The sequence below is a fragment of the Tachypleus tridentatus genome, chromosome 11 (assembly GCF_004210375.1).
Source record: "Tachypleus tridentatus isolate NWPU-2018 chromosome 11, ASM421037v1, whole genome shotgun sequence".
In the NCBI taxonomy this organism is placed as follows: Eukaryota; Metazoa; Arthropoda; class Merostomata; order Xiphosura; family Limulidae; genus Tachypleus; species Tachypleus tridentatus.
In genome coordinates this window covers 90,663,763-90,675,002 of record NC_134835.1, presented here as the reverse complement: position 1 = coordinate 90,675,002, position 11,240 = coordinate 90,663,763, and the positions used below count along the sequence as shown (strand labels likewise).

Below are 11,240 nucleotides of genomic sequence, written 5' to 3'. Positions count from 1 at the left end.
ATGCTGTATATATTCAAACATCTAACTCCGCTCCTCTACGTAAAATATTTTCTCAACCCAAACAAGCCGTTTTTACATATGTAGAAAATTAAATTATATCTAAAATACTATTTTACGTGTCAAGCATACAGAGGTGAGCTCAACAGTATTTTATAACAGTTCTAAAAACCTAAGATAAATTCAAGTATTCTGTGGCTAAATTTTTTATTCATATACTTAAAGAATGAAACGTAGCTAAGAATATACTCCTAATACAATATCACAAACACTTTTATTTCTTCGTTGAAATGTGTGCAGAGCTGCCCGCATTAGCCATCCTTAATCTAGCACTTATAGTTCAGAGAGACGGCAGTTAGTGTGTGTGTGTGTGTGTGTGTGTTGTTGTTGTTGTTTTTTAGCAAAGCTACATTGGGCTATCTGCTGATTTCACCGAAGGGAATCAAACCCCTGATGGCAGTTAGAGAACTCTTGGGCTACTGTAATCGAATAGTGCAATTTACAATCACATTATAACCTTCTCACGGCTGAAAAGGCGAGCAAGTGCAGTGATGGGGTCAAATTTTTGACAGTATAAATAAACCTATATATTAATATTTATTTCAACAAAACTACAATAAAACAAATTATAAACAATCATTTCTCACGTCAGAAATGTTAATGATATTCATTGAGCTTTAGAAAGTACTTATTGGATATAAAAACAAAACAAGAAACACAACTGTTTCCTACAAATAACCATTGAGCACGAGAAAGTTTCTTACAAACCGACATTGGACAGAAGAAACTACTGTTTCATATAGATATATCAACCGAATATTACTCAGTGAGAATGTGATTGTTTCTATAAGTAAGAAATACCTGTTTTGTGTGTTCAAGGGCCGAGAAAAAGACTCAACTTCAAAGGCGCTAATAATTTTATGCTTGATTTATTAAAATAACATACACACACACATAAATGTTGTATTATACACTGATTCGCATGTGTAAAAGGCCAAACATGACACAGTGGCTACCTTACCACACTTTGGACCTGAGGGACCAACGTTATCGAAAAAAAACAATCGCATTTCGCACTTTGGGGCCGTGTGTAAGTAGTATCGACTAGCCGCTTTCCCTCTAGTCTTAACCAGCTACAGCTAACAATACAGATAATCCTGAACTAGCTTTGCGTAAATATCCACAAAACTTGTGATAAAGGTATTCAGAATAACTAATACTCACCTCGTTATTATACTATATTATCCTTTCAAATCTGCCCTTTATTTTACGATTTTTAAATATATATACACATTTATGGTTATTTGAACGTGTCAAAGTGTTGACAATAATAAAAAAAATATCCAAATTTATACACAAAAGTTAATGATTAAACTTTTTATTAATTTATGGAACACTGGTACAACTGCAAATCTATATGCAAGATATAAAGAACTAATACATTCATATGACAACTTATAGCATAGTGACGATTACAGGCTTCTATATTTGGTTCCACGAAAATGCTGGTATATTATTTAATGAAAAGTAGAAAAATAACTATATGATTTCCTTGAATACAAAATAAAGTGCAACTTATTGAGTCCCAACATATTTATAGAGCATACGTATAATCAACTGTTACTGAATCTACTTTTACAACCTAAGACCAGTTCGACATTTTTAAACCATTTCCAGAGTCATATACATCAGTACATATATACGTTCTTATATACCACTAAATATGTCGTTAAAACATACTCCACGTTCTTCAAGAGAGAACTGAGTGTATTGAGTCGACTACAATTTGGTTAAAATGATATAGATTAATAAACAAATGTGATTTCATCGGGGAATGGTCCAAACGATGCAAATCAATCTGATTCTTTTATCGTCTTCTAATTTAAATGCATGACAATGGAAGCTGATTTACGAAAACAAGTATAACAATAAACATTTTAAAACGTTATCTTGAAAGATGACTGATGAAAGTTAGGAACAGGGATAAACTCTTTATTTGTACACGTATGGAGGGAAACAGGCGAGTAAAAACACTTTCGTACAACCACTACGTATCAGTAAAGTGTTTCAGCTTCTCACATAATATCTGTAAAACTAGTACATGAACAAAACAAAAAATATGGGAACATAACCATAAACACATGGCAAGCAGTTGTATTTAAAAACGCAATAAAACAACCCACACTATGTTTCAGAGAATCTGGCAACCTCAACGGCGTAACATAATAATGCTGCAATATTACGACGTAAACATCGGTTGATATTAATGGGACGAAACCCTCGTGAGACATGATTTACGTTTCCACGAAACAAATTTCACTGCTAGAAAATATAAACATAGTGTATGTAACACAAACAAACACATTATTCTATAGGGCCTACAAATGCGGTAAGTTAGCTTTTGAAGCCGGTATTACAAGTTGCCTTATGACTACACTTTAAAGCAGCTTACAACGATAAAATAAATAAAGAGCACATTGGTTAAATAAAATGTAAAATGAGTAGAAATGAAGCGCTTTAGTGAAATGTGAATGTTGCGAAGTTTGCCCTGAAGTAACGTTCGTTGACGCCGCTATCTATTTTGTTTGCACTGTCAATTAACATAATATTCCAGTTCTACAGCTTTTCTGAGTTGGTTTATATGAAGTGTCAATTGCTAGCATGATATAACTTAGTCAACCGAAATGTGTTTGTACAGATTAGATATACCTGTATATGCTGACACTGGGCAACAGTGGGCGAACATGTGATGTGGTACGTCAGTTATAACGTTGCCGCTCCAATTTGTTAATCTGTGAGAATGCGCTCGCTAGTACAACCCGAACGGTTTCAGAATGAGAGCCACATGGCGTAACAACCTCACTGTATACTAAAAACAAAAACGTTCAGTGTTTATTTAGTGCTCACGTTACTTGTTCATTTACGCAAGGAAGGTTTCACTAATGATGCCAATAACTGAACATCAGAGCAAAAAAATATCAAATAGAAAATTTGGGGAGTGGGGTTCAACTTTTCATTTCTACTTTTCTTTCATTTATGAAAGATTTAAATTCATACGGAAAAAAAAGTTAAAAATTCAAAATATAAACTTTTTTATTTTGTTTCACAACACAGCTGAATGAAAACCCTAATCGTTTAGATACTGTATGTGTTTTCCACTTTCAATAACAAAATCGCTGTAATTTATCAACGCACTTAGAAAACAGCACAATTTAATACACTAATAGAAAGTGAAAACCTAGCACAAATTCTGTATTCCACCGGATTAAGAAAAGACACTGTGATGTCACTACTGGTTAAACACACAAAAATGTTTCAAATTAATTGTGAGTACAAAGAGTTCTTTAAAATGTACAACATTTTTACATATTGTCACACGTAGGAATACGAAGGCACTAACCGAACACGTCAATTAAAATAAATGCTATGTTTCTAAAACCATTTTACTAGTGGAGATCTCGCATTGCAATTAAACAACTTCAAGAACAAAATGTTATATAAGCCATAACAATAGCCATAGAAACTGATTATTACTTCACTGAACAAAAACAACGCTAAAGACGATAGCTATATAAATCTGAATCTAAAATTACTTTTTGAAACCCATTTTAATCCAATTTCAAAATTTTTTTTTACAGTCATAAAAATTCACTAAAGACACGGGGAATAAATTTATATATTTTCGGGTACTACATGAAGATAATACATGTCCCGTCCCTTGTTTAAAATAAACTAAAATCACTTGAACATATACATCAAAAAACACACCAATAGCTGCACGGATACATATGGTATTAGGCAACGTTCCAATTTTTATAGATATAACTATAGGAAACGAAATAAAATTATAATTCTAATATACACACCAAACACCGTTATGAGGTACCGTTTCCACATTCAATTTAATATATTCGAACTTAATCACTAAGTAGCTATTGAAACTGTTCTTTGCAAATTCACAAGCTTACTAGCCCTTCAACATTTGTCATGCTGAACAAATATTGAAATTATTTTACCTCCAGACAAAGACCTGGAAAGAATAAAGATTTATTGCGCTCCTATAATCGCTTCTTTTCTGAACATGGGTTCATCCACTAACAGCATTATATTAATATACAAATAGTTGATCAAATGCTCTGGTAAGTTGAGCGAAATACGTTGGGGAATCATGAACTACATTTTTCAACGTCGTCACATGAGGGCTTCGACGTTTTGACAAAACATTGACTTCATTGAGGTATTTGAGTACTCAACAATCAGCGGCTCACATATGAAAATACAAAGTAAATTTAATGTTCACTTCGGTGAATGTTCAAAGATTTGTGAAGTATATGCAAAAATCATTTATAACGATCTTCAACATGGATGGTAACATTGTAGGAATTGTTGATGATTAGGAAAATTAGTTGCTTTATCTGCTACTATTTTTTAAATGCTTTACATTTTGAAGAGATAAACAAAGAACAAACAAAATTAATCAAAAATAATAAAACAGTAGAAACTTCCAGCCTGAAAAAAAAATAATGAAAGGTTTTAGATCTTGTAGTGTAATTATCGAATCTATTCATTTTTGTGGCTATCAAATAATTACGTGTTTGGCTTTGTAACCATATCTAATGTTTTACTATGCAATATTTCGTGAATCATACGGAAGGAAGTAAATGATAAGCAAGTGTAAGTAGGTTAAAAAAATAGACAGCGTTGTGTGTATTACAAAATAATTTTAAAAATAAAAGAAAACTGTTTATTATTGTCTTGATTTCTATTCATGTTAGAAATAATTCAGTAACCATTTTAATCTAATAACGTCGTCTAAGACTTATTACGCAAATTAACTGGAGTGGAAATTATCTCAAGTAGAAACCAGATTTTAAAAAGGTGCGTTAGATTGTGCTGGTTGCTTTATGTTACCAGAGGCTTTCCGTGGTTTAAATCTCTTTTTAAACAAACTAACTACTTCTTTCTCTTCAATTACCGTTATAAATTGGAAATTCCAGAGATTTCACATTGAGATGTTCAGAAATTGTATTAACAATTGTACACAAATAATTTTGTTAACATAATTTCTAAATATACTGTACCCTAGCAACTGGAACATTTGTTTTCTGGTTTGTATATAACCAATGTTTTAAGCAACATATCAATGGCAGCAAGCGGGGGGAAACCGGTGTCAGCAGAAATTATTCCATGGGGAAGAGTCTAAATAGTAAATGAAGACACAAACTTGAATACATAACAAATATGGATGATCCTTATTTTTGTAACATCAATCTCAGTAATTATTAATGGTACACAGAATTCAAATAATAATATTAAATTCTGGTTGTACATAAACTAACCAATTTGAACTCGCTCACCTTGGTAGTACAACCTAAAAACCAAATAAATGGCATGTAAAAGTATATATATTTATACTACGAATAGAGAAAATATAAAGTTTTAAAAGCTCTAACTTATGAAACTTACTATCAAAATACTGCTACCTAAAAATTTTTCCCAAGTCATTAAAATGGCATGTATGAGTAATAAATGCAAGAAACTTCTGGGAAAACAGAGGATCATATTGGTGTACATGAGGTAGTAAATACAATATGTCAACTATTATAGTAACTGAATTGATAGCACAATCTTAAACTTCTAGGGTTGATGATGCTAAAGGAAAAAACTTAAGTTGGAGAAAGAAAAAAAGCCAGAAAAAATTTAAGTTACTGAAACTGCAATTTGGTAAGCTGCATCAATAGTTTGCCATGAGAAATCAACAGAAACTAATACTTATCAGTTGTCTCTCTGTATGACAAACTTCAAATACATTTCAGTCATTATACCTGGAACACTAACTTCTTTCTAAAACTGATGATAAAAGGTTAACTTTTAAGTTGTTAAAAATCTTTTAAGGGACACAGTTGCCTTTCATTTACTAAGTGTTTATTTGTGGACAATTTTTAAATGAAACCTAAGAAATAATGAGGCTCTAACTATATAGGAAAATGTGTATGTTTCTCAGTAAATAAAGATTTTTCCATGCAGCAATTATATGTACACTATCCTGTACATTGTTTGTAGTCACACATGATTCAACTAAAATAACCAAGATTTCTTTACTCAACTTCCACTGCCAGACTTTAATCTCACTTATTGTAAGGTTTATATTTCAAAATGTAACAGGTGTATTGAAAAAATTACCACACTGAATGCTAAAGTAAATGCAGATACTCAAACTTCAACTAAGCTTATTAATTTATACCAATAATGACATTTTTGGTTCTTTTGCCATATGCTGTGGCTTAATAATTGGTAAAGAAATGTTTAGGCTGGTTATTTCTTAAATATTTTTCTTTTAATTTTATTTAGTTTCAGAAAAACACATTTAGCTTGAATGACATTTTTTATATCTAACTTCAACAATTATGTTTCCCTGCCTTGAATAAACTTTTAATTTATTTTATATGTTACTGCCAAGTTTAACCCAAAATTAAGTTTTTATACATTTATAAAAATAATTTGGTACTCCTTACACAGGAATGTCTAAGTACCAAAACATACACTTTCAATTTAGTTATCTTTGTGAAAATTGTATAATAAATTAATTGAAAAGAACTGAAAATGCCTTTGAAGTATCCAAGAGGAAAACAAATGAAGGATTTTCAAAACAGATCTCTTACAGATCCTCTTACATAAATATATCTGTTAATGTTGGATATTAGGTACATGTTTCATGTCATGCAATGGCCCTCCTTACTATTTTTGTTGTTAAAACTTTCTCAGTATACCCAACCTGAACAAATATATATTTTCTGTTATTTTATCTTGATTAATAACTTGGCAATCTTTATCGCTGGCTGAGCAAACTTATAAAAACTGGGCAAAGTGAATTCCAGACACTGTTCGTAAACACACACACACACATTTGTTTTAAAGATCTAATATTGTAGCATCATCTGCAAAATTCTAAACATTTTTACAACAACAGTATCATCACAAGGTTTGATAACTTCTCATTGTTATACACACAGACTGTGAGAGTCACTGGTTAGGAAAGAAACAGTTACACTAATTAGAAGTAGAACCATCATTATAATGCAATGACACAATTTACTATAATCATAACATTAATGAGTACAATTTTATTTATTGTTAGCAGAATTCTGCAGTAAATGCTGCAGACTATCAACATTTCGCATATCTGCAAGACACAGAAGTCAGCAATAATACTTTAAAATTGTACTAAAAGGTCACTACTCTTTGCTGCAGATCTTATGTCGATAAATATACAAGTCACAACCACTTTTCTTTACACATTGTTTACACAAACCAATTTGAATTAAAAAGGAGCAGTATGTGGTATGATATCTTATCCATTATAACATACTACAATGTCTGAAAAGTTTAAATTTATATCCTACAATGAATAATAATTCATAGTTTAAAAACATCTCAGTTTTATTGATTTTATTCCATTTTTTCAGGGTGTAATCAAAATTAAAATAATTATTTGAAAATAATTTATTTTTTAGCTCTAAGCACAAATGGAGATTTAAAGTCCTTAGTGTTACTGCTGTAAATATGACAGATTTACCTACATGATTATAACTGCTAAATTTATAACGTTTAGCGAGTTTCAAGCTATGAAATCAAAGTATAAAAGATAAGTTAGAAATGCTTTTTAAATTGTTTAAGTGTGCTGAAAAATCTTTTAATTTCTCAATAAAACTAAGATGCTTTGTTGTAACTACTTGGAGCATTTTCAATCATCTGTGAAAAAATTATAGTTAACATAACCAATTAAAAAGAAAACAGGAAAAAAAAAAGAAGGTCAAAGTATGACATGCCAACATAAATGTGAAACAGATAAAAGAAAGTGGAAAAGAAATCAATAACAGAATAATTTTTTTCCAAGCAACTTGGATAAAGTGAGGATAATAAAGCATAGTAGCTAAAAAAAATCTTCCATTACATCTATTAATCTAGTTGCAAAGGACACACTGATAAATCATTCTTAAAAATATCGATATTTTTAATATTTTGTTTGAACCTGATTATTATCAGCTCACTTAATAGTCATGTATTTCACAATTTCAATTTCTCCTTTAAAGCATTCTTGTTTTATTTTACATGTATTTAAATGCAGTGGAGTATCATCTAGTAATGCATTAATAATATTGTATAAGTGAATATTTGAATATCACACGAATGAACATTTCAAACTCATGTAGTGATTCTTTCACTCTTTATATTGTACAAGATTGATTTTAATGTTCCTTAGCAGTACCTCACAACAAGAAATTATATTGGAGCTTTCCTTAAATTTACTTTTGTTACTTTCAAACTCTTCTGTCCCTACATATTCAAAAGACATGTTCCAAGAGGCATGGTTTTGTTGTTAATTTCACGTTCCTACAAAGTTAAATTTTACAATACCAAATTATGAAATAAGATATTCTGATTTTTTTAAACTAGTTTTTAAAGTTAGGGCTTATACATTATTTACAATACTTAGACATCCCTTTATTATTTTACTTAGGTTGGAGTAAAAAAAATATGCACATATTAGTGCATTCAGCAATAAAAGGGTTATATGCTATAAATGAAAAAAAGAGCTCAGGTTAAGACATCTGCCTAAGTCACATTAAAATTCCAGTGTTACAAAAATTTAACTGGTATATATTTATAAACATACACAAATAATTAACATCAAATAAAAATTATGGAAGAGACTTACAGTCCTGTAGATTCTACAGCGATGGTAATTGAAAGTTTTACACCTTGGTTCAAACCAGACCCAGGAGCGAATAGGGTTTACTTAGATTACTAGAATAGATATTTTATTTAAGTTATGCACATACACACAGTGAAGCTGTAAAGTTCAAATAAAGTTAGAAGACTTCTCCATAACATTTACATTACAATAGACATAGAGAAGGAAGAATACACTTCTTTGTCCACATACTAAAAGCTAACAAATAAAAAAGATAAAGATAATAATAAATGTTCCACAGAATAAAGTATATTAAACATAGCTTGAATTTTAACAGTACAAAAATACTTCAAAAAGAAATATAATTTTCCCTGAAAACAACTCTTGACAAAAATAAAAGATGCATTTAATAAAAATTTTCTAACCATTTCTGCATCACTTGATCCTATCAAATAATCGGCTGTATTGTTAGTTCATAAGAAATACATGATATGATTAAAGTAGATTAGCATTTGTTCTCCTACTGACTGGGTCTTTACAAAGCCTTATTTTCTATACCGAGTCAAGTATTTCCTAAACTGGGAAAGGGTAATTAAAACATTTTCACTGTACAAGTGTAAAGTACAAAAATCTAAAAATATAAAAATGTGTAATTAACACACACTTTGGATCCTAAAACTTTAGTTTAACATAAATTTGCCTGAAATCTTTTGTATTGAATTTTACAGTATTATTTATTTTAATAATATACCTATTTTAAATTAGTTGTAAAACTAAATGACAATACACATGTATGTAAATAATACAATACCAAATTACTTTACAGCCTACTAGTGCTAAAAGTGTACATATAATTATTTTACAAAAGCTGGGTGATAAAAGCAATGTTAATGTATGGAAAAAAATCAGTCATACTGTTATAAAAAATATACTGTCATAGAAATTTTTTCTGCTTAACACACTGTAAATAAGCCCTTTAACTATACTACATCAACCATAAAAAAAAAGACAACAAAGTTTCCAATAAATTCTTTTACCATATTTGTTCACTTGACATTCATATTTAATCTGTAAATGTTAAGAACCAAAAACAGTTTTACTGGTCATGCCAATCTCTTGTACTTTACAGCTCAAATTAACCTCATTCTTTCAGAGAATCTACCTTAGTCATAACTGGTTGTGGCTTGCTTTCATCCACATGTATATAATACATTACTCACTAAAAACAAGAAAAATATATAATAAGAGTCTAAAATTTATGTATACATTGTCAAACATCTTTTTAATTGACTTTTTCTACATACAAATATATTTTTAGCACAAGTAACCACAGTTGAAAAGCTAGTGATATTATGTAAAAAGAAAAGAGGTGATATTCAAAAACTATTTTATCTTCCAACCCCAAAAAACACTTTGTTGGTTAACAGATTCTACTTAAAAAGTTTTATTTCCAATATTAACAATTTTACTTCTGTATACCTGGGAAAACCATTATCTGCAATTTACATCATTTTTACCAACATAAATATAAAAACTGGATATAAAAAAATACCCGTTTAAAACCCAAACTAAGGCCAGGTACTGCCTCTTGTGTGCCCAACAGCCTGATGCTGTAAAATGAACATATCAAAAGCCTAAACTGGTTAAACAATTATCATGTTGAACTTTGAGGCAATTGGCTAGCCTGTGGTGAGGAGCTATGGTGCGGAACTATGGATGGCACAGTGTTATGGGCGAGTTGGGGTTCTGAGGAAACTGACTGAACATAATTATTGATTGAAAAAGTGGGAATTGTATCCAATAAACTGGTTTTGACTTTATCATTGAAAACTTTCTTTAAAGAACCATAGTTTTTAACTGTATCGTTGTTGTTTTGAGAAGAAATGTTGGAATCATGCTCATCTGTGTCCTGCACTTCATGTTGTGTATCTACATCACTGTTATTCTCTTCTAGTTGCTCAGTATCAGACATGTTGACTTCTTTAGTTTCTGGTAGAAACTGACAAAAAAAAAAAAAAGAATTGTGGATAATTTTAGATAAAAAGTTAAAAAATTTGAGTTTAACACAAGTAATACTTTATGACATTTAAATGACACCAGTGAATATGTTGAAGTAAAAATATTAATACATTAGTTTACATTAATGAAGAAATACAAAAGTTTATGTTGGTATTATAATAATCTATATCATGAAACAGCTACATGTAATGAAAAAATAAAAGGATGAAATTTCTTAATTTCATGAATGTTTCTCTTATTCTTAAGATGATATCAGAAAGATAAAGTTTTCAAATGGTCAACAAATATGAAAAAATATTAAAGGTGGAAGAGAAAAAATGAAAAATGATACATGTATACAAAATTATAATGACATTACAATATTTAGTGTTCACAATATGATATAAATACATGAAACAAAGATTAAATGAATTTACTTATTAAGTAATAATGTTTTCTGTCATTTTACAGAGTTAAGTTATTTTTTAATTATTTTAGGCTTGTTAATTTCAACGTATTCAGATGTAATGGCATTCCCAATGAAGAAATT

The 11,240-nt window shown here is 30.0% G+C and overlaps 1 protein-coding gene across 4 annotated transcripts in view; it reads right to left on the bottom strand.

Moving 5' to 3' along the window:
* Positions 1–1,359: 1,359 nt before the first annotated feature.
* LOC143232746 (protogenin A-like) overlaps positions 1,360–11,240 on the bottom strand; it is a 154,862-nt gene continuing 144,981 nt past the window's right edge. For all 4 annotated transcript variants that reach the window (XM_076468543.1, XM_076468544.1, XM_076468545.1 and 1 more), the window contains one exon: positions 1,360–10,691. In XM_076468543.1, coding sequence (XP_076324658.1) covers positions 10,347–10,691 — 345 coding nt within the window. In that variant the 3' untranslated portion in view covers positions 1,360–10,346. The remainder of the gene's footprint in view (positions 10,692–11,240) is intronic.